The sequence below is a fragment of the Anolis carolinensis genome, unplaced genomic scaffold (assembly GCF_035594765.1).
Source record: "Anolis carolinensis isolate JA03-04 unplaced genomic scaffold, rAnoCar3.1.pri scaffold_15, whole genome shotgun sequence".
Classification (NCBI taxonomy): Eukaryota; Metazoa; Chordata; class Lepidosauria; order Squamata; family Dactyloidae; genus Anolis; species Anolis carolinensis.
This window is the reverse complement of record NW_026943826.1, coordinates 14,005,998-14,027,595: the sequence shown is the minus strand read 5'-3', so window position 1 is coordinate 14,027,595 and position 21,598 is coordinate 14,005,998. Positions and strand designations below refer to the sequence as shown.

Here is a 21,598-nt window from a genome sequence, read left to right as displayed (position 1 = left end):
CTTATATTAATTTTTGCTCCCAAAAATGCACTAGGTCTTATTTTCAGGGGATGTCTAATTTTTCCATGAAGAAGAATTCACATTTATTGTTGAACAAAAAAATGAACATTATATACTGTACAGTAGTTGCCATCACAAACCAGCATAACCAGACAAACTGTGAATCCTATCAAGAATGTCTTGTTACTACCAATATTTCCATGTACAACACTCCATGGTACGTACATTTACCAATCCTTCATGCTCTGGTGTTCTGTTCGTTGGGCATGCTTCCAAACAAAAACTTTGCTAGGTCTTACTTTCGGGGGAGGCCTTATATTTAGCAATTCAGCAAAACCTCTACTAGGTCTTATTTTCTGGGGATGTCTTATTTTAGGGGAAACAGGGTATCTGTGAGAAGTCCAGGGTGAGGGAAGAACTCTTGCCAGTTGGAGGCCAGCGTGAATGTTGTATTTAATCACCTTGGTTAGCATTGAATGGCTTCATTCAAATCATGCCCCCCCCACCCCCACCCCTTCCTACCTGGCGGCTTCTTGTTGACCGAGAGCTGTCAATCGCACCCAGCCACCCGCCTCTTTGTCAAGGTCTGCAGGTGCGGCTGTCTTTCATAGAAAGGACTACGTAATTAGGGTTTGGAGGCTTTTCAGAGCCTGGCTGGCTGCCCTCATGCCTCAGGATTGGCCGGGGCAGATGGGAGCTGCAGTCCAGCCGTCTTAACTAAAACACACCAAGGAGAAGGGATTGTTCTGCTCGCCCTCCCTCCGCCTTTGGATTGCAGCTCCTCGCATCCACCCAGCTCTGATGGGAGTTGCAGTCAACATCTCTGCTTAATAAACACTAACATAATCTCTTTTCCAAATATAGACCATTTTTTTATTAAACAAAGGTGCTTGCAAAAAAAACAAACCCCAAACTCCTCTGGACCCCCATTTGTGAAGTCCAGGGATCGCCAACAGTGACTAAGCTGCTGCTGTTGTTGATGCCGTTAGCATTTTACCTCGATTGAGATGCAAGGTGGCTCATAAGGTAAATGGCGTTGGCAAAACTACAAAGGAGGCTTTGGACCCCGTCTTTTCCCAACAGCACCCAAAGCAGAGACGGCGGCCCAATTTGGGAAGGAGAAGACCCATATCAAAACTGCAAATGTATGGCTTTCTCCCAGCCTGCAAACACGTCTCCAGGGGAACTTACTTAACAAGTTTAGGGGTCATTTGAAAGACGGAGTGAATAACTTAATGTGGGGCAATGAAGCCCTTTTCCCACGGCTGGATTTCCACACCCGCAGTCCTTCATGTGGTTATTTTTTGGCTCCAAAACTGGAAATAGAATCAGAATCCTACATTGGGAAGCAACTCCATTCAGCACAACCCCATTCTACCGTGAAGGAAGACACAATCAAAGCACTCCCAACAGATGTCCATCCAACCTCTGCTTTAAAATGTCCAGAGGAAACTTCTCAAGCAGAAGATTCTTTGGTGAGGAACTCTTACCTTCTGGAAACAGCCCTGTGGCAAAAACAACTGGTTGGCACCTTAAAGTCTAACATGTCTAGTATTGCATCAGCTTTTGTGGAGTATTGCTCATTTGTATCCATCGTGTGCAATGTTAACCTCTGTTAAAAGCAGAATTGCTTTTGAAAAAAGGCATCAAAACCAGTAACTAGGTTGGTGGGGGCAACATGGTAACTGCGAACTGTATCTAACCCATGGTTTCTCTTGGCTTCTGAGTTAGCCCTTGGACAACTGCAAAAGAAGCTGGGCTGCTATGAGCTCAAGTCGGATGCAGTGCTAATGGCACACAATATCTGCAAACTGTACAGAAGCCACGGCCTTGTTTGGAGAGAGCAGAGAAAAGGAAGACAGATAGAGGTTGTGTATCATCCTGAGAAAGAAAGGAGTCTCATCTCATGTTCCAACCGCTTGCGTCCGTACCGTGACTGGAAAATGTGTTTGGGAATCCAGGTGAGACTTTTATGGTACATTCCACTGAAACCAGAGGAACTAAATGGATATCAGAGGGCAAGAGGAACAAGGAAGGGGTATGGCTTCACTTCCTTCTCCCCGTGCTTTTCTGCATGGGAGAAGGAGCAAGGGATGTGGGATTAAAGGCCCAGCACAGTGCTGCACCGAAGCACCACTGTGGATGGATAGATGGATGGATGCAACCAACCAACCTGTGGTCGTAAAGAGAGAGAGAAAAGGCCGGCCGGCCGGCGTTTGTGATCTGGCCAAGGGACAGGGAGGGGCACCACTGTTGTCACCCGCCAACAGGTTCTCGGGCGAAGAAGAGATCCACGTCATCGCTTGGCGTACGTTCTGCTAGTGTTTTTATTCAAGCCTCCTCGCGGGGTGGGGATCTTGCTTCCGACTGAGGGGGAGCGGAGCTTCGCGCCTGCCGGGCCAGAGCGGTTGAGCGGCGCAGCGGGCCTGCCTGCGGAACGGGAGAGGAGCAGAGGTTGAAGGGGTCGAAGCAAGTGGGGGCCCCACGAGGAGGCTTGGTTTGTAACCAAAGGAGTACGACTTTAAATTGGGATTAATACCCGCTTTGCCGTACCAGCGACTGACTGTGTCGGGAGGCTCTTGTTCAAGACCTGCGTCCGCCGCAGGTTCAGGCGGCAGCCGTCTCTGCCCATCAGGTGCGTCTTCCAGGCCTGCGAGGGAGAAGGAGGAGGAATGAGGCGGGAAAGCGTGGCAGGGAAAGACAGTAGACGTGGTGGGGAAATGAGCTCCCACGGAAAGCCAGCCGCTTCTGCGTAACAGCCACGCTGAAGCGGATGCTGATCTGAGGCCACGTTTACCTCTTCTCCCGGGGTGAAGTTCTCGTGGCACAAGGGACAGTGGTTGGCCACTTTCTCAGGTTTGGAGGCTGGGGAAGAAAGCAGAGCGGAGTCAGCCGAAGGAAAGCAGGCACACACACACACGTCTGCCCATTCTCCGTTACCGTCCACATCAAAAATAATTATATTTATTTATACTCCACTTTATCTCTCCTGAAGGAGACCCAAAGCGGTTTAACGTAAGGCATTAGCATACAATTTAAATGTTTGCAAATATGCAAACATTAAAGCAGAATTAATTATAAACAGTATAAAAACATCCCCAGTTAAAATCCATTAAATCAGGCCGGGCCTACTTACGGTTGCAGGCCTTTGCCTTGACGTGCCGGGGCAGCTCGTCCTTCGGAAGGGCTTCACAGCAGCGCGGACACTTGCCAAAGCCGTCCTTCTTCTCGCACTCGGTCAGCAAGTGCTCCGTCAGGCTGGCAATTTCGACAACCTGCAGGTGGGAAGGAGAGAAAAGCCCGAGTCTGGGAGGAGATACGTACGGCATCTGTTCTGTAATTATGCAGGAAGGAAGGAAGGAAGGAGAGAAAGAGTTTATTTTACGTGTCAAGATACACATTGTAACCAGGGGGAGGCCTCACCTGCTTGCAGAAGTCGCATCTTGTTAGCATGGGGCAATGCTTCCAGTAGTGGAGGTCCAGTCCTTCCTCGGTGAAGGCGTCGTCCCTTTCGCCACAGAAGATGCAAAGGCTGGAGCGGAGGAACAGGAGGAAACGCACTTACTCTACATTCCCATTCACCTGGGAGACTTCTGCTTTGGCCATCCAGTTCAGTACTAGCTGGCAACTTTCTCACTTACTTGTCAAGGTAATTCGCGACAGAAGATTGCTCTTCCGCACATTCGGTTGTGCTTTTGAAGGTGTCATCTTTTGGAAAGGAAAAACAAATCGGTCATACCTAGTCGGGGGATCATTCCTTATGAAAAAGCAAGAGCTTATTTTTTTTACAATCCGCACCTTGATTCTTTGATTTCTGAAAATCAGTCTCTTTCTCCTAAAAGAAAAGGAAAGTTGAAGTATTAGGTTTAATTAACATAATGATCTTGAATAAGCAGTTAGGATGTTGCTAACTTGCAGGAATGTTTATTATCTGTTTAACTGCATCCATACTGCCTTTGTCCTACCCATGATTTGGCCATATGATTAAAACCAGCCAAAGGCCTGGCTAAATATGCACTGGACTAACTGGACCGTCCTGGCAATAGGAAAAGTATATATTATTATAATAATCAGTGTGGACTTGGATCACATGACCCACCTTTGCTGCTTGAGCTTCTGTCTGCATCTCCTTCAGAGCCGCCAGCTGACCTTGCAAAGCTTTGATTTCATCCTTCTTTTGTTTCTCGGCTTCTTCTGTGGCCATCTTCTTCTGCGTCTGTCCAAGGAGACAGATACACACCAAACATGCTTTAGGAGTATACTGCCTGTATACAGAAAGCTAAGAGACGGCGTGATCGAATGGAAACGCTGGGATTCTGTCCCCACTGACCCTCATTTCGGATTCCGTGAGTCTGCCGTCGATTTTAGCGAACCCGTCGAAAAGTGTCTTGTACAGGACGTTCTTGCGGGTGTTGGCGTCATCGGGAGGGAGGTAATCCAGGACGGCTGACCGGTGCTGGCGGTAGAGGTCCAAGATGATCCGGAGGGCTGTTTCCCGGACCTCATAGACCCGGTGCTCCAGAGCGCCTGTGGCAAACTGAGCAAAGGCAAAGGCTTTAAAGCGGGGGGTTACAATTACCTGCAAGCTTGGGCTGCTTTGCACTGTAGACTACTGTGTGAATGTTGGACTAGGATGCTAGGAGAGTAGGGTTCAAATCCCTGCTCCATCATACAAACCCAAAAGGGGTGGCCTTGGTCAAGTGGCACTCTCTCAAGCCTACTGGCTGCTAGGAATTGTGGGAGTTGAAGTCCAAAATACCTGGAGGGAGGGCCAAAGTTTGTCCAGGCCTGCCTTAGGATGACAGGAGGAGAACCACCCACAGTCCCCTACCCTCATCACGTTGTCGACGGTGAAGCCGGTGTTGTCGGTCCCGAGATCCTTCAGCAGCCGCTCCACCAGCTCCACCTGGCTCATGGAGAGGTGCGTCGGGGAGTTTGGCTTCAGGGGCTGCACCAGGTGGGCAGGGATGATCTGGAGGGGCCTCACCTCATTGCACAGAGCCATCTCCTGGGAAGAGAAAGAGCACACACGCAGCTGAAGGGCTGTGGGGTGGCCCAAAAAGGCATAGCTGAGAAAGCTAAAGAGAGAGCTGAGGAGGAGATGTAGGTCTCATTGCCGTCTCCCTCCAGGCTGACCTACCTGGATGAAGTTGGCAGCGGCGATGCGGAGGCGGGCCGAGGAGTCTCCGGTCCTGGAAAGCAGGTTGGGGAACGTCCTCTCCACGCAGTGGCTGGTCTCCTGCTTCCCCAGCTTATGCCGGGGGACGTACTGGGTGATGATCATTTTGAGGAGTTTTAAGGAAGCGTGGAAAACCTGCAAGACAGAAGCATTAAGGCACTGAAATGAAGCCTGCAGTGGGGAAAGAGGTGCAAGGTAAAAGAAGCTAAACGCATTCCCCTCAGTGCACATCCAGGACAGCTCTGGGTTTAGCCCTCACTCACCGAAGAGACAATGTCTTTGATGGCTCTCACGATGAGAAAGATGGCACCCCGAAGCAGGCTCTTCAGGTCTTCCTTTGGCGTACTCGGAGACACTTCCATCATCTTTTTGTAGATCGCGAGGAGCGAGTCTTCACGATAGGACCACGTTTTGGAGTAGGCCCCGGCAACCTGACCCCAAGCAAAGACAAGGCGGGATGTGAACAGTCCAGAAATTGGGAGAGAAACCAATGCTGACTGTGTGGTTGTATGGGGTCACCTTAAGTCGGCACATGAACACATACTCGGAATAAATGCCATAAGGCAGGGCAACCATAAGGCAGACTTGAAGCAAAGACACATGTCAAAAACAAATTACTGTGAGAGGTAACATACCAGCCCTTCCCCAAACGCTTCAATGGCCGCGCTGGCCTCCCGCAGCGCTTTCTCCGTCAAGGGCTCCGGCTCTCCCACGACGCCGCTCCTTGGAGTGTCACCCGGGTCTTCCTCGGCCATCTCGGGATCTAGGTAAGCGAACACGTCCTCCTGCTGCTGCTGCTTCCGGATGGCGGGGAGAGGCCTCTCGTCGTAGGGGATGACGTCGACCTGAAGGCAGGCGGCAGAGAAAGGAGGTGCCGTCAGGAACAGTGCTGTCCGAAATAGTGGGAAGGAACACAGTGCAAGTTCAATGCTGGCTAACCTATCATGCCCAAGTCAAAACAAAACTTACATTTATTTTTGGAAACCCAAGGTCGGCAGAGATGGGTGTGGCCTGGGCGGCCGGAGGAGAGAAGCGCTGGGCCGAGAGGGGCTCGGGGGAAAGGGTCTCTGGTGGCTTTTCTAGAAGCAAAGGCTCCGCAGGCTCTGCTTCGGATTTGTCCCGGCGAGGAGGGAGCAGAGATTTCTTGTGGTGAGGAGACATGGCCGGATAGGCCAGTGGGTCCAGAGGCAAGTCGGGAGGCCGTCGGACCTGGAAGAGCAAACCAACAAAGGAAGTCGTTGCAAAGAGCTGTGATTTTAGAACGTTAAGAAGAATCCGTTGAGGAAATCATTTGGACCTTTTTGGTCCCTTTCATCTGTGAGTATTTCCGCAGAGGGGATGCGGAAGGCCGTAATGGAGAAGAGCTTTAGATACTATCATCTGACTTGACTAAGGATGGAAACAATATTAGAAAATACTTGAAAAGGGTCAGAAAAACATGTCGGAAACCATGACAAGAGGTCAATTGCTAACAATCACTTGTTGCTTCCTTCAAGGAGACACTGATTGGGCCAGGGGGTCTCTTGCAGGGAAGCGGGTGCGCGATGTGCATTGCCGCCATCATCACCCACCATCAGATCTGGATCAAGGAGGTTGTGTAGCTCCAGCTGCTGGTACACTTTGAGGCGGTACTCTTCCATCTGCTGCTTCTTCTGTTTGGCCAGGTCGTAATCCTCCCGCTCGACGGCACAGCGCTTCTCCACCTCGTAGCGGCCCAGTCGCTCACCAACCTGGAACATGAAGGTGTGGGAGTCACTGGCAAAGGCAGGCAACCTAGGCTGTGCTAGGCTCCATCCTTGGCCAGGTCAATCCCGTTCCACCAACCTCCGCACAGTAAATGAATGGAGCAGGGATCATGATACAGGATTCTAACTGTGGTGTGTAAGGAATTGGCAGCCTGGAAAGTGGAGGAGATGCCAAACTCCAGCACTGTTGCCCTGAGCCTGAAAAGACTGGCAGACCCAGTGCGACCCACCCATCCCTGTTGTAATTTCACACTACCTTCTGCAGGTCTGCTATGGCTTGCTTGAGTTTCTTGGCATGGTCGTAGTGTTCCTGGCGCACTGCGTCGTGCTTCTTCTCGTCCAGCTTGCGGATTATCTGTGCAACCTCGGGATCTTGGTACATATCAAAGGCCAGATCGTCCAATGGCGAAATAGAGTCCGGCTTCCTGGGGTGAGAGAGGGGCAGCCACACTTAGAAGCGTCCGTGGAAAGAAATGTAAACAGGTGGGGACTAAGGATCCGTATGACAGTTATCCTCACCCAGTGTAAGTTCCATCTAAAGCCGAATCTTCTGGGTTGTTCCCAAGGTAATGATCGATCAGCTTCTCTCGGGACACCTTTGGAACGATCAAGAGAAAAGAGCAGAGCGTTTTCCTTCACGAAATCCCAGACCGGCCTCTCATATAGAAACCCTGGGGTGTGTTGTCCATCCTACCATTTCACAACTTACTTGACAACTATCAATGCTGAAATCTGCAGCCTCTCCAATGATATTTATGGCTACAAGAGCAACCTAAAAAGGGAGAGAAGGAGACAGAAGACAAAATCAAACTTAGCCACAGTTCTGTACCTCTTGGGTGTTGTTTCTTTTTAAATGCATTTGCAATATATTTTTTTTTAAAAAATACATTTTACCTGGCTGTACAAGTTGTACCTATTGACATAGTTTTTGTGGAACGTCAACTTGAGGTACTGTCCAACAGCGTCCACGTAGACCGATTTCAGCTCTCGGGCTCTGTAGCTCGTCTTTTCGTTATCCGAGAGAGAGACATAACTGCACAACAAAAGGAAACAGGTCAGTGACACCCATTGGAAGCAATGCAGCTTCCCCATCGAGCGTCACGAGCTATAACTGTTTGTGTAACGAGTTTGTGAAAGTAGAGGCCTTACCCCAGTCTCCGGAACCTCTCTGACTTGTACGGTGCAAAGTACTCAGGCAAGTTGTCGCTGATATAGAACTCGATTTTGCTGGAGATCATATACTGGTGAGCCAGCAGCTGCAGTTTTCGAATTCTACATCGCTCCACCATCTGCAGGACAATTTCTTGAGGATACTGGCAGAGCCTGCAATGAAAACATGCATGTAGGTCACAGAATGTGTTCCCTGGAGCAGGAAAAGCTTGAAGTCCTGTTATCACGACAATCCAAAACATCCCAAACATCAGGAGAACCAGGCTTCCGGGATCTCTGATTTTCAGTATGTACTTCTGGACTAATATTTTTTTCAGCTTTGGATTCTTCTCACAATGACTTTCTCCCTTTGAACCTTGGATTGTCTGGACCACACTTGTGTTTGTAACTCCACGTAAGCCTTGAGACGGGCCCGACTTTCCCGTCTGTTCTTGTGGATGGAAGTTATGCTCATCTTAACATTGGCTGACTTCAAACTATTGGGAGTGCTCTGATGGTGCGTTCCCGCCTCGCAAAATGGGGTCGGGTTGGAAGGGAAACACCCCTTCCGACTCCATGATTCCAAGACAGTGGGGTGGCTGCATAATGAACGGCCCTCTTGACCTCTGTGATGCCATGTCCTACCTTGGTGACCTCCATCCATTCACGGTTGGTGCGTGGACCATCAGTTCTTTTGCACTGAAGCCATCCTCATGTCCCGATGAACTTACAACAGTGAACCCAACCTTGTGCGGCATCCTGCCCTCTTGAGCAAACTGGAAGGAAAGCAAAGACAACTCGGTGTTCTTTCTGCACGATGCACCATTAATCTAATATGTATCAACCATTTTAAAAGCCTAAGAGTAACTGCGCTGGGTCAGGTGACGGGCTGATCTAGGCAAACGTTGGGGATTGGTGTGGCTTTCTAGTGTTGTGAGACTGCAAGGCCCAACTGCATCACCAATGGGAAGTGCAGTCCCACAACTGTGCCTGCTTTTTGGCCTGGGGCACCCTAATGTTTCCAGGAAAGCCCAACGAAATAACATATTCACCACAAATATTATTAAAATGGCACAAATGTAAAGGTTTTTAAAGAAGTCGGTTCTCAAGAGTGAGCCGCTGGGTGAAGCAGAGTATAATAATTATAATAATAAATAATAGAACTTTATTTATACCCCGCTCCATCTCCCGAAGGACTCGGGGTGACTATCCAATTATTGTAAAAGTTTTTCAGGGCCTTAAGTTGAACTCTCTGCCTCGGAGTCACGTGGAAGCTCCTTCCCTGGAGGCTTTTAAACAGAGGCCGGATGGCCATCAGTCGGAGATGCTTTGTGTTTTTCCGGCATGGCAGAATAAAGGGGGTTGGAGTTGATGGCCCTTGGGGTCTCTTCCAACTCTATGAGTCTAAGTAAGCATCTTAAGGGATTTCAACTGGCATGTGTAATTCTATTTTAATATGTATGCTGTGGGTTGTAGAGCGTACCGTTTTTAACACTGAGCTGGTTTTCTTCTCAATCAGGAGGTAAAAGATATATATTATTTATTTATTTATTTATTTATTTTTCAAACTTATATGCCGCCACTCCCCTAGGGCTCGGAGCGGCTTACAAGAACTGGCTAAAATCAACAATTTAAAAAACATCTTAAAAACATCTTAAAAACATCCTAAAAGCAGTAGTAGTAGTAATAATAATAGTATCATATTGTATTCCCTGAGCAGTGTCCTCCATCAAGGAGACATTTTGAACTATAGTAGAGTCTCACTCTTATCCAAGCTAAATGGGCTGGCAGAAGCTTGGATAAGCTAATATCTTGGATAATAAGAGATATTAAGGAAAAGCCTATTAAATATCAAATTAGGTTATGATTTTACAAATCAAACACCGAAACATCATGTTATACAACAAATTTGACAAAAAAGTATTTCAATATGCAGTAATGTTATGTTGTAATTACTGTATTTATGAATTTAGCTCCAAAATATCATGATATATTGAAAACATTGACTACAAAAAGGGCTTGGATAATCCAGAGGCTTGGATAAGTGAGACTCTACTGTATTTGTTTTTTTTATTTGTCTGTATTTAGGTTGTATGATCCTCTACCCTTGCTCAACGCTTTTACACCAGAGGGAGGGACCTTTGAAACAACAACAACAACAACAACAACAATAATTATTATTATTATTTCTGATGGAGTGCTGGCTGAGCAATCCTGATGTAGGTGGTTGTTGTTGAGAATGAGGGTGGATCTACACTGCTATATATAATCCAGTTCAAAGCAGACCATCTGGATTCAGGAATCGGATTATATGACAGTGGATGGGGCCTGAGGCTCTCCTTGTTCCTCTGCCTCAAGGCTGATGGGAAACAGTCCGAGCAGCCCTGGAAGGCCTCCCTGCGGGTTTAATCCCCTCCCCTTGTCCTTTGTCTTAATGAGATTGTAAGCCTGATGAAGGGACCTATCGTGGGTGTTTTACTGGTAAAGTCCCACATACAGTAATGGCGCAAGATAAGCAAATCATTCATGTTCTCAAAGTCCACCATCTATATAGGATATATATGTATGAGATGTATATGATATGCCTTTTAATTTTATTTGTGTGTTTTTTGTATTTGATACTTTGTATGCTGTTTTTATATCTGTGAGCTGCCCTGAGTCCCTCTGGGGAGATGGTGGTGAGGTATAAAAATAAAATAATAATAATAATAATAATTATATAATTTATTTACTATATTTATATCCCACCCTTCTTACCCTGAAGGGGACTTAGAGCAACTTACAAATTATATTTCCATACAATATATTAATAATATGAGCATAGCATGTTCTTATGTTCTTATGTTGTTTGGGCCACTGCCCCATGTAAGCCGCCCCGAGTCCCCGTGGGGAGATGGTGGCGGGATATAAATAAAGTTTTATTATTATTATTATTATTATTATTATTATAGCACAATATTCACATTATATATTACTTATATTAGTAATATTATATATAATATAAATATATAATTATATATATATATATATATATATATGAATTAGACCACCACCTTTTTATTGCTTTTACTATTACTCTTTCACTCATCACCTTGCTCAGAATCTACTCTCTAATTGATGAGAGAAATCATATGAACAATGTTAGCCCTCTTCCAGACATCTGAATAATAATTATTATAAGAATTAATATTATATTGTATTATTTATTAGTATTATATTGTATTACATTATAATATTATAATATTATATTAGCATAACATGTTACGGGAGGAAGGGGCCTCCAACTGATGGCATAGGAGACAAGATATGAGATATATATCTATTATATAAATATACAGTAGAGTCTCACTTATCCAACATTCACTTATCCAACGTTCTGGATTATCCAACGCATTTTTGTAGTCAATGTTTTCAATACATCGTGATATTTTGGTGCTACATTCATAAATACAGTAATTACTACGTAGCATTACTGCCTATTGAACTACTTTTTCTGTCAATTTTGTGGTATAACATGATATTTTGATGCTTAATTTGTAAAATCATAACCTAATTTGAGCTTTAATAGTCTTCTCCTTAATCTCTCCTTGTTATCCAAGATATTCGCTTATCCAAGCTTCTTCCGGCCCGTTTAGCTTGGATAAGTGAGACTCTACTGTATATATAATTTATTTACTATATTTATATCCCGCCCTTCTTACCCCGAAGGGGACTAAGAGCAACTTACAAATTATATTTCCATACAATATATTAATATTATGAGCATAGCACCATATTCGCATTATATATTACTTATATTAGTAATATTATATATAATATAAATATATAATTAATATTATATTGTATTATTATTAGTATTATATATTGTATTACATTGTAATATTATATTAGCATAACATGTTAATAATAATAATAAAACTTTATTTATATAGGCCCCATGTAAGGCCCCATGTAAGCCGCCCTGAGTCCCATCGGGGAGATGGGGCGGGGTATAAAAATAAAATTATTATTATATTATTATTATTATTATTATTACATACCGGCCTATCTCCCGGATGGGACTCAGGGCGGCTTACATGGGGCCTTACATGGGGCCTATATAAATAAAGTTTTATTATTATTATTAACATGTTATGCTAATATAATATTACAATGTAATACAATATATAATACTAATAATAATACAATATAATATTAATTATATACTTATATTATATATAATATTACTAATTTAAGTAATATATAATGCGAATATGGTGTTACAGTCATAAAAGCAAACACAAACATTACATAACAACATAATACACATTATTAAACAAAGTAAAACAATACAATTATAACAATAAATCACACTTACATGACCAGATCAAGGGGACGGGAACCATAAAACCAATATGTATAATATGTATAAAACAAATATGTATAAATGTATGTATACAAATATGTATAAATATACAAATATGTATAAAACCAGAATGTATCATTTTAGGCTAAGGAAATCTTGTGCAATATATATTTTGCAATATATGTTACTGGAAGGGGCCTCAAACTGATGTCATAAGAGGCAAGGTATTATATATATATATATATATATATATATATATATATATATGAGATATTTCTATATATATGAGATATATACATCCAAATGAATTGCGTATACCCACCCACATATACTATATACACATATACACACATGGGATTGTGCTCTGTAAATGGTAACAATGACACCACTTGTGATGCAAGACCACCAACCCCTTCTTGAAGCCACCTTGACAGACAGATGTCTCTTAATCTAATAACAAGAATCATAATCCTAAGGTAACAGTCGAGGCCTCGGAGGCCGTGGGCCAGACCTTGTGGCAGGGAGTCCCCCGGGCGAGCGTTCACGGTGCCATGGCGGGGCCTCCTCGCCCGCCTCGCCTCGCCCCTTCCCTCCCTCCCTCCCTCTCCTTCCGTCTCGGCTTCCTACCTACTTTATTCCGGCTCCATCACTAGGGCCACTTTAATCTCCTAGCAACCACTTTGGACGCGACTGCGCAGGCGCCGCCAGGCAGGAAGGCCAAACGGCGCCAGAGAGGCCGCGAGCGAGGACAAAGAGCCGTGACGGCACTGGGCGGGGACGTCCCGCCAACCAATGAGGGGCCGCGGCTCTTCCGTGGGGGGGGTGACGTCACCGGAGGGCGTGTTCGTCTGTCAAGCCAGGGTCAGAGGACGGCGTTGAGCGCATGCGCAGCGAATAAAAAGGCGAATGGCGGAAATGTGCCGCTGTGCCTTTAAGAAGGAAAGAAGAGGCGGTGCCGGCTTTTTGAGTGAGCGCCCTGCTGGCCCATCAGCGCCCGCGGTAGAGAGACAGGATCAGGAGGTGGCGGGTTCGAGGCCGGCTTTCGGCGGAAATGGTGACCAAGGCGGTCAAGGTCCGCCGCCCGGGAGAGGGGCGGAAATTCGGGGTGGCAGCCAAGTCCTTGGCGGAGCTGCTTCCCAAGGCCTGTGCCCTCCTCCAGGTGCGGTGGGCTGAGCAGGAAGCGGCCGGGGCGAAGAGACCGCCTCCCACTATCCCTGGGCCAGGGAGGGGAGGGTGGTCGAGGGCCACGAGGAGTGGGTGGGGTGAGCTAGGAACCAGCGCTCAGAAGCATCGCCTGCAGCAGCATTAGAATCGGAGTTCTTTAAGCCGCTCCTCACAGGGATTGTTCTCTGCCTTGAGTCAGCTGGCGAACCAATTCAAACCAATATGTTGTCCAAGGGTTTCATGGCCAGAATCACTTGGTTGGGTCGCAGTTGGAGAGGCAGGAGGACTGGCATCCTAATAATAATAATAATAATAATAATAATAATAATAATAATAATAATAATAAAATATATAATATTATTATTATACAGTAGAGTCTCACTTATCCAACACTTGCTTATCCAACGTTCTGGATTATCCAAGCCATTTTTGTAGCCAATGTTTTCAATACATTGTGATATTTTGGTGCTAAATTCATAAATACAGTAATTACTACATAGCATTACTGCGTATTGAACTACTTTTTCTGTCAAATTTGTTGTATAACATGATGTTTCGGTGCTTAATTTGTAAAATCATAACCTAATTTGATGTTTAATGGGCTTTTCCATAATGCCTCCTTATTATCCAACATATTCGCTTATCCAACGTTCTGCCGGCCCGTTTACGTTGGATATGTGAGACTCTATTGTATTTAATATATACGATATTATATAATAATATATTATAATATAATATTCTTGGATGGTTTGCAGTTTTAAAACATAGGATGCCATTTTCACTACACCATGTTCAAACTTAAGGAAATAAGTGAAATTGATATTGGTTGTTGGCTTGGTGCCTTTTATATATTGTTATAATGTTGTGGTTTGATTTTATCTTATATTGTTACACATTTTTAATGTATTACGTTTTAGACTGTGTTGTTCAGGCTTGGCCCTGCGTAAGCCACCCCGAGTCCCTTTGGGGAGATGGAGGCGGGGTACAAAAATAAAGTTGTTGTTATTATTATTGAGGCCTTCAGAAACTGCGACTCCCAGGCTCCCCTAGCATCAAGCCACGGCAGTTAGTGTTGTGTCCGACGGTGTTTGTAGGCTCATCCCAAGTCCTCCTGATGCTTCCTTGAAACTGGTTGTGTCTCATACTAATACTAATAATAATAAAAAAAACTTTATTTATACCCCGCCACCATCTCTCCAACGGGGACTCGGGGCGGCTTACATGGGGCCATGCCCAGAACAAAACAATATAACAAGTATAAATACAACATAACATAGAGCAATTAAACAATACAATAAGTAATAATATACAATATACACTACAACGCAAATCAAAGAAACAGTAAAAACAGGGCTTTGGTTGGCTTCTCCCGTAGCTTCCTTCCTCCAAGGCCCGGCTGTGTTTGTACGAAGACGGGACGGAGGTGACGGAAACCTATTTCCGAAAGATTCCGGATAACTCCGAGCTGATCTTGTTAGCTCCGGGAGAAGACTGGCAGGGCTGTAAGTACGCCTGAACATGAGAAAGAAGCGCAGGCTGGAGAGTGTGTTGGGTGTCAGAAAGTGTGTTGGGTGTCATATCTCGGAGATGGGACCCAAGTCTATTTATGCTTCCCCATTCTCGAGGGAAAGAACAGAGGCTCCACCTGAAAACCGTACTGTGCTTGAATAAAACAACGACGGACACAACAACCCCTTAATTCCTCACACCATTGATCTTTTTTGGGCTTTTCTTGCACCAGACGTGAGCGAGATCCAGCGCTTTCTTGACGCCTTTTCCAGCCAGACCGACGGCATTGTCCGCGCGGCGCAAGGGCTGCTCTCCGGCGAAGAAGCCCCCAAGAGGCGGAAACTCCTGGCGGACCTGATTCACAATCTCAGCCAAAACATCGAAGCGGAAAGCCGGGAAGATGACGAGAAATGGTTCCAAGGCGAGCTCCTTACATTTCTTGATTTATTCTCGGGAATGTATGTCAACGGGAGGCTCTGTTTTAGAGCGAAGGGACGACTGCTGGTGTCGGAGGCGCTGATACTTGTCCCTCCGTCTCTTCTAGGCGTTGAATCTCGCTTCAAGACAAAGTCCGGCTACATGCGCTACAGTTGCGAGAGCAGGATCCGAAGTTACATGAAAGAGGTAAACCTTTTGAGAGACTGACATTCTGTTACGTTGTCCATTGCTGGGTGAAGTCCGCTACCTGATTATTTTTAGTTTTAGTTCCTTACAAATTGTCATCGTTGGGCCTGTCAGGAGCGGGAAATGTTCAAATCCGGAAATAACCTGCGGTCTGTCGGTTTTGGTTTTACGTTCCTATCAGGTCGGAGCTTATGCTTCCTCCCTCCCTCCGTCTGTCCATGCCAAATTCCGACAGATTGCAAAAGCCATGCTGGAGAAGCTGAAATCCGAGAGGTACAATGGCTTTTATTTTGACCGGCGAGCGGAAAAAAAGGCCTGCCTTTGCACGCCGGAAGGCTGGTTTTCTTGCCAGGTAAGAGACACCAGAATCATAACATTAATGAACACCACCCAGGCTCAGGATGTCTCCAAGGCAGCAAACAATTCAAAGGGAACAAAGGCTGGGCTACTTCCAAGCAGATGCCCTCACTAAGTGCGGCTAGAAAACAATGGCCGTACAGCCCGGAAACCACACACAACACCCCATACAAACCTTCTTTTGTGATTTCTCGGCTCCTTTGCAACCTTACTCTCTCTCCGCAGGGGCCTTTCGACACCAAAGACTGTCCTTGCCGGCACTCCATCAACCCTTACGGCAACAAAGAAAGTCGGATCCTTTTCAGCACCTGGAACCTTGACCACGTGTAGGTACCAAGGCGACGATGTCCGATGGCTTTGGGTGTGGTGTCCATTCTGGATATCCTATAGGGACGGGGCCATGTTGTGTGGCGTGGAACCACGTCTTCTCTCGTTTGCATTTCAGGATCGAGAAGAAGCGAACGATCCTCCCGACTTTGGCGGAAGCCCTCGCGGACCGGAGGGACGTGGACTGGGAGTACTTCTACCGGCTGCTGTTCACCGTCAGCAACCTGAAACTCGTCCACATCGCCTGCCACAAGAAAACGAACCACAATCTCAGCTGCGACAAAAGGAAGATCTTCAGGAAAAGCAAGCCTTTCTGCAGGGTTCAGAAACGGCCCTCGCCGGCAGCTAAGACGCCGCAAATTTAAAGGATCCGTTGTGTAATAGATACAGAAATCATTGTTTTGACACGTGATCATTTCTCGGGAATTAAAGGAGTTTTGTATCACTTTTTTTAAAAAGAAAGAAAACTCTTTTCAAAAAGATTTGTTGGGGCGGGTGTACCTGTTGTTTGAAAGGAAAGGTAAAAATAGTTTTGGGATATGAAATGGAAATTTTGAACACTGGACATTTGCTATCCAGGCTTGCAATAAGGGGTTGGAATAATTTGATCAGACAAGGAAGCAGAAACCTATATACCTCACAACCTTTGAGGTTGCCTGCCATAGATGTGGGCAAAACCTCAGGAGAGAATACTTCTGGAACATGGCCATACAGCCCAAAAAACACAATAACCCTGTGATTCCGGCCATGAAAGCCTTCGGCGACTGAACCAAGCTGTTTCTCATATTGGATTGACTGAATCGGTTTATTATTAGGAACTAGCTGTGCCCGGCCACGCGTTGCTGTGGCGAAGTATGGTGGCATAGGAAATAAAGTATTGAGGAATTGGTAGTAGTTAAGGTAAAGGGTAAAGGTGTGGAGTCCAGATAATCCAGTTAAAGCAGATAATATAAGATTATATGGGTTATATAGCTGTGTGGAAGGGCCTTGAGTCTACACTGCCATCTAATCCAGTTAAAATCTGATAATCTGTATTTTATAGGCAGTGGGGAAGAGGCCGAAGTGAGGCCTAACTCTGCCTGTCCCCTAGGTGAGTGGGTTGCTAGGAGACCAAGTGGGCGGAGCTTAGCCTTCTAACTGGTAGCAATTGGATAAAAACAATTATTCCTCTCCCTCTAATTAGGACTTTATTTTTCTTTCCTTTTTGTTGTATCAACCTAGAGGCATGGATGATGGATTGTGTTGTCAATTTTCAAGGTTGTGGGGTGTTTAGTTTTGTTGTTTTGGCGGTCGCCAGGATTCCATCACACTCTTATATATATAGATACTGTATTTAGGATGTCCTTTCTTCAACTGAAATGGGGATGGAAACATCTCAGCAGCTCAAAATACCAAAACATTTGCAATTATTGGTCGGTAAGAGCCAAAAGCACCAACAAATGACGTGCCTTGTTTCTGGCACTTAAGGTCAGGTGTCTTTAGCCTTTTCCTTGCAGATTTGAGCACTTTCCTTTGGGAAACCTCTCCCGTCCATCGGGAAAACTGGCGAGTCTTTTCTCTATGCACAAGGTAATAAAGAGGGTTCAGCCATTTAATTTGGCATCAAGGGCTTTCCTGGACTGGACAGACCCCCAAACTTAGAGAGAAACCCCACTCCCTCGTCTCTCATCAAGATTTCCTTTCTCGTTGGCCTACAAATGGGATCTCTTTCCTCCCAATTGGCGCTGTCTCTTGGGTCAAGACCCTTCCAAGGAAGAAGATCCCTTGGAGAAGATGCCTCCATGATGAGAGATAGGCTTGGTGGAGCAGGAAGGATGTCCTCATTGTCCTCAAATGACCTCCTCTTCTTCTTCTTCTTCATCGTCGTCATCGTCTTTGGCTATGAAGTGGGCCTTCCGGAACTCTCTCCTGCTCGGGGCGGGCCTCAAAGGAGGGGGCGGCGGAGGGTCCTGCAGGGAGGGAAAGGGAGAGTCAGCGGGGCATCACACGGCAGGCATCCAGCCATGTATGCGCTCACCACACAGCACTCAAAACAGCCCATGTTTAAATGCATTGTGAAGCATAACCGCATGGGAACACAACACGATGCAAATAAAAACCCTTGGCAGAAAGACTGTGGCAGCCTATGTGGCCCTAGATATTCCAGAAAAGGAAAACATGCAAATTACAGATTCATAAGCGTTGGAAGAGGCTCCCAGGGCCATCTAGTCCAGGCAGAAAGATAGAATTACTAATCTATCATTATCCATTATTATCGTCCTTTTTCTTAGACTCCTTGAGTTGGAAGGGACCCCAAGGGCCCTCCAGTCCAATCCTCTTATGCCAGTCTGGAAGATAGAATTAATAATATATTATTATCTATCATTATCCATTAATATTATCAGATTCTGCCAACCTAGCAGTTCGAAAACATGCAAATGTGAGTAGATTAATAGATACTGCTCTGGCGGGAAGGTAACAGTGCTCCATGCAGTCATGCTGGCCACATGACCTTGGAGGTGTCTACGGATAACGCTGGCTCTTTGGCTTAGAAATGGAGATGAGCACCAACTCCTAGAATTGAATTAATGTCAGGGGAAATTTTTTACCTATTATCATCATTATCGTCACCATCATAGAGTTGGAAGGGACTCCCAAGGGCCATCCAGTCCAACCCCCTTTCTGCCATAAAGGATGATAAAATATTATCATATTTATTGTTATTATCAGACTCATATCTGAGCCCTCCTGACAGATGGACATCCAGCCTCTACTTCAAAGCCTGCAGCGAAGAAGTTGTGGCACGGAAGCCCACACTGAAGAGGCAGAAGCATCATTTTCTTCATACTGTGCTCATTCCAGCCTCCCTCCCTCCCTCGCTCTCTCCATGAAGTCAAACATACCGGGAATGAAAACCACACAAAATCTACAAACGCACAGTTCCCCAAAGCGGACAAGGCACGAGGCCTGGAGGCTGCTCCCTTGAAGCCCTAAAGCCCTCTGGCACAAGCCAGGGCCGAGTGGCAGCTCCTAACTCAGGACGCTCTTATTTATTTACAGCATTTATATCCCGCCCTTCTTTCTCACCCCGAAGGGGACTCAGGGCGGATCACATTACACATATAAGGCAAATATTCAATGCCTTAACATAGAACAAAGACAAGACAAACATAGGCTCCGAGCTGGCCTCGAACTCATGACCTCCTGGTCAGAGTGATTCATTGCAGTAATTCATTGCAGCTGCTCTCCAGCCTGCGCCACAGCCCGAGCTCTTAAGCTGGGGCACTCTTAAATAGAGGTTCCACTGTATTCCTATCTCACATTATCTTGCTCAGATGAGGTCTGGGCAACGGCGAAGAGAGCGGGACTGGGGCTTCCCTATTACCTGCATGAAGGCCACGCTTCCAAAGAACCGGTCCACCGGCAGCGGCTGGTTGCTGTCCTCGTTCAAGAACACGCTGTTGTCGAACTCGAGCGGCGCCGGGTTCTCCGTCTCTTCCGGCTCCATCTCCGACTCGTCCGACAACCCCGCTCCGTTCCCTTCCCCCTCTCCTCCCTCTTCCTCCTCTTCCTCCACTTTCTGAATCCCGGGTCGAAAGAGAGCTTCGCTGTCGCTCTTTGCGTCTGGCGCAAAGGGTTGCCTGCAGAGCACCGCTTGCTCCGCCGGTGTGTCCTCGGCCATATTCGGGTGCCGATCCCCTTCCGGGGGGGACTTGCCCACCGACTCTCCCAAGCGAAGCCTGCGGTTGTCGTTGTCGCCGCCTCCTCCTCTCTCTGCCTTTTCCGGACTCCGCTTTTCACATTTCAGCTTCTTGGAAGGCTGCCGTTCGGTCGTTTTCCGAGAAGGACCCTGTCGACAAATGAATGATTGATTTGTATACAATCCAATGAAATTTAACATCTACATTGTCGCATGAACACAGTTCGACACCACTTTCATAGATACAGTAGCGTCTCACTTATCCAACATAAACGGGCCGGCAGAATGTTGGATATGTTGGATAGTAAGGCGGGATTAAGGAAAAGCCTATTAAACATCAAATTAGGTTATGATTTTACAAATTAAGCACCAAAACATCATGTTATACAACAAATTGGACAGAAAAAGTAGTTCTATACGCAGTAATGCTATGTAGTAATTACAGTATTTACGAATTTGGCACCAAAATATCACGATGTATTGAAAACATTGACTACAAAAATGCGTTGGATAATCCAGAACGTTGGATAAGTGAGACTCTACTGTGTATATATATATATATATGAATGTGCCGTGTTTCGTGTAGTTTAATGTATTCCTTAATAGTGTCATTATTTCCAACTATATTTTTAATACTTGTACGTTTATATCTGTAATTGGATTCCAATGTTTACGTTTCAACATCGCGCGGTTTTTGTGCCGGCTGCTTTGAGTCTCTCGTGAGAGAAACAGTATTACTTAATAATAACATCTTTGCATAAATTAGCATGGACTAATGATGGGGGGGGAGTCTGGGCTCTAATGCATTTCGTACATTGAACCTCTGCAGGTTAGACTCTTAAATATATTTTGTGGAAATTAGCATGTAAATGTTAAAACCTAATGCATTTGCATAAATTAACCTGGATTAACACCCTTGGGGGAAGTTAGAATGGAATGTTTTTGCATATTTTAGCATCCTGGGGGCTGGCATCTGCATTAAGGGAACGTGGAGAAGCCCCCGGGGGGGGGGGTTCAGCCTATTAGCATATGCAAATGATCCTGGAGTGCACTCACCCGCCTTGCCCGCATAGAGGTCCAGTCCTCCAGGCTGCATCACCCACTTCCGGCGTCCCAGGCAGCCCACTTCCGCCCTGAATACATTTGGAAGCCAGCGCCCAATCGGAAGAGCCCGACGCGTCGGAAAGCCCGCCTCTTTCTGACGTAGTGCCTGAATCACGTCAGTCTCTTTTAGAAAACGGCGCCGCCATCTTTGTTGAGGGCAACGCCTCCCAAGAGGCCAAACCCTGCTTTTCGACAGGCACGTTTCAGTCTCCCTTCGAGTTTCTGCCACGATTTAAAACTAGCAGTGACTAACATTTCCTTTTTTCCCCTTTCCGTCTCTTCGGGAATCGTTAAGGGATTTCCAGAACCCACTTGAAAGCAGGGCGACCATTTTTGTAGCGGGCAGAACATAGTACAGGGTGGAGAAATGCAAACGGTTGATCCGTATATATTCCGCTTCAGCTGCCATGGCAACA

General features: G+C 45.9%; 3 protein-coding genes across 9 annotated transcripts; 1 reads left to right on the top strand and 2 right to left on the bottom strand.

Moving 5' to 3' along the window:
• Window positions 1-850: 850 nt before the first annotated feature.
• Window positions 851-13,197, bottom strand: cep104 (centrosomal protein 104). 5 transcript variants are annotated; one of them, XR_010001386.1, is made up of 23 exons: window positions 13,050-13,197; window positions 8,719-8,849; window positions 8,074-8,247; window positions 7,819-7,957; window positions 7,634-7,696; window positions 7,444-7,520; window positions 7,181-7,349; window positions 6,751-6,909; window positions 6,149-6,388; window positions 5,815-6,024; window positions 5,443-5,610; window positions 5,141-5,314; window positions 4,832-5,008; window positions 4,331-4,537; window positions 4,100-4,216; window positions 3,799-3,835; window positions 3,642-3,708; window positions 3,424-3,532; window positions 3,137-3,275; window positions 2,798-2,865; window positions 2,554-2,650; window positions 2,174-2,430; window positions 851-1,985 (listed from the first exon to the last, which is right to left on the bottom strand). XR_010001386.1 is itself a non-coding variant. In XM_008121216.3 (22 exons), the coding sequence occupies exons 2-22, from the start codon at window positions 8,829-8,831 to the stop codon at window positions 2,297-2,299; spliced, it is 2,838 nt and encodes a 945-aa protein (XP_008119423.1). In that variant the 5' UTR covers window positions 8,832-8,849; window positions 13,050-13,197; the 3' UTR covers window positions 851-2,296. The 5 variants fall into 5 exon arrangements, 4 of the variants coding, with proteins under 4 accessions (XP_008119423.1, XP_008119422.1, XP_008119424.1 ...); XM_008121216.3 differs by having other exon boundaries at window positions 851-2,430; XM_008121215.3 differs by having other exon boundaries at window positions 851-2,430; window positions 13,046-13,173.
• Window positions 13,198-13,304: 107 nt separating this feature from the next.
• dffb (DNA fragmentation factor subunit beta) lies at window positions 13,305-16,844 on the top strand. Of its 3 annotated transcripts, XM_003227838.4 has the most exons (7): window positions 13,343-13,577; window positions 14,958-15,084; window positions 15,324-15,512; window positions 15,636-15,715; window positions 15,897-16,067; window positions 16,298-16,398; window positions 16,518-16,844. In XM_003227838.4, exons 1-7 carry the CDS (start codon window positions 13,470-13,472, stop codon window positions 16,762-16,764), a joined length of 1,023 nt encoding a protein of 340 aa, XP_003227886.1. In that variant the 5' UTR covers window positions 13,343-13,469; the 3' UTR covers window positions 16,765-16,844. The 3 variants fall into 3 exon arrangements, with proteins under 3 accessions (XP_008119425.2, XP_062822001.1, XP_003227886.1); XM_008121218.3 differs by lacking the exon at window positions 14,958-15,084 and having other exon boundaries at window positions 13,305-13,577; XM_062965931.1 differs by having other exon boundaries at window positions 13,337-13,577; window positions 15,324-15,715.
• Window positions 16,845-17,185: 341 nt separating this feature from the next.
• On the bottom strand, window positions 17,186-21,262 carry cunh1orf174 (chromosome unknown C1orf174 homolog). The gene is made up of 3 exons (XM_008121219.3): window positions 21,135-21,262; window positions 19,764-20,228; window positions 17,186-18,348 (listed from the first exon to the last, which is right to left on the bottom strand). The coding sequence occupies exons 1-3, from the start codon at window positions 21,147-21,149 to the stop codon at window positions 18,229-18,231; spliced, it is 600 nt and encodes a 199-aa protein (XP_008119426.2). The 5' UTR covers window positions 21,150-21,262; the 3' UTR covers window positions 17,186-18,228.
• Between the last annotated feature and the right edge of the window lie 336 nt (window positions 21,263-21,598).

Bases quoted from the DNA above. Each gene is read 5' to 3' on its own strand.
- cep104 (XM_008121216.3), bottom strand. From the start codon at position 8,831: ATGCCGCACAAGGTTGGGTTCACTGTTGTAAGTTCATCGGGACATGAG. The intron at 4,538-4,831 runs GTAGGGGACTGT...GCCTTTGCTCAG, and splicing joins CCGTCGACAACGTGATGAGG to TTTGCCACAGGCGCTCTGGA. The intron at 3,709-3,798 runs GTGCGGATTGTA...CCTTTCCAAAAG, and splicing joins TCAGAAATCAAAGAATCAAG to ATGACACCTTCAAAAGCACA.
- dffb (XM_062965931.1), top strand. From the start codon at position 13,470: ATGGTGACCAAGGCGGTCAAGGTCCGCCGCCCGGGAGAGGGGCGGAAA. The intron at 15,716-15,896 runs GTAAACCTTTTG...CGTTCCTATCAG, and splicing joins TCCGAAGTTACATGAAAGAG to GTCGGAGCTTATGCTTCCTC. The intron at 16,399-16,517 runs GTAGGTACCAAG...TTTGCATTTCAG, and splicing joins ACCTGGAACCTTGACCACGT to GATCGAGAAGAAGCGAACGA.
- cunh1orf174 (XM_008121219.3), bottom strand. The intron at 18,349-19,763 runs GTAATAGGGAAG...CCCTCCCTGCAG, and splicing joins GAAGCGTGGCCTTCATGCAG to GACCCTCCGCCGCCCCCTCC.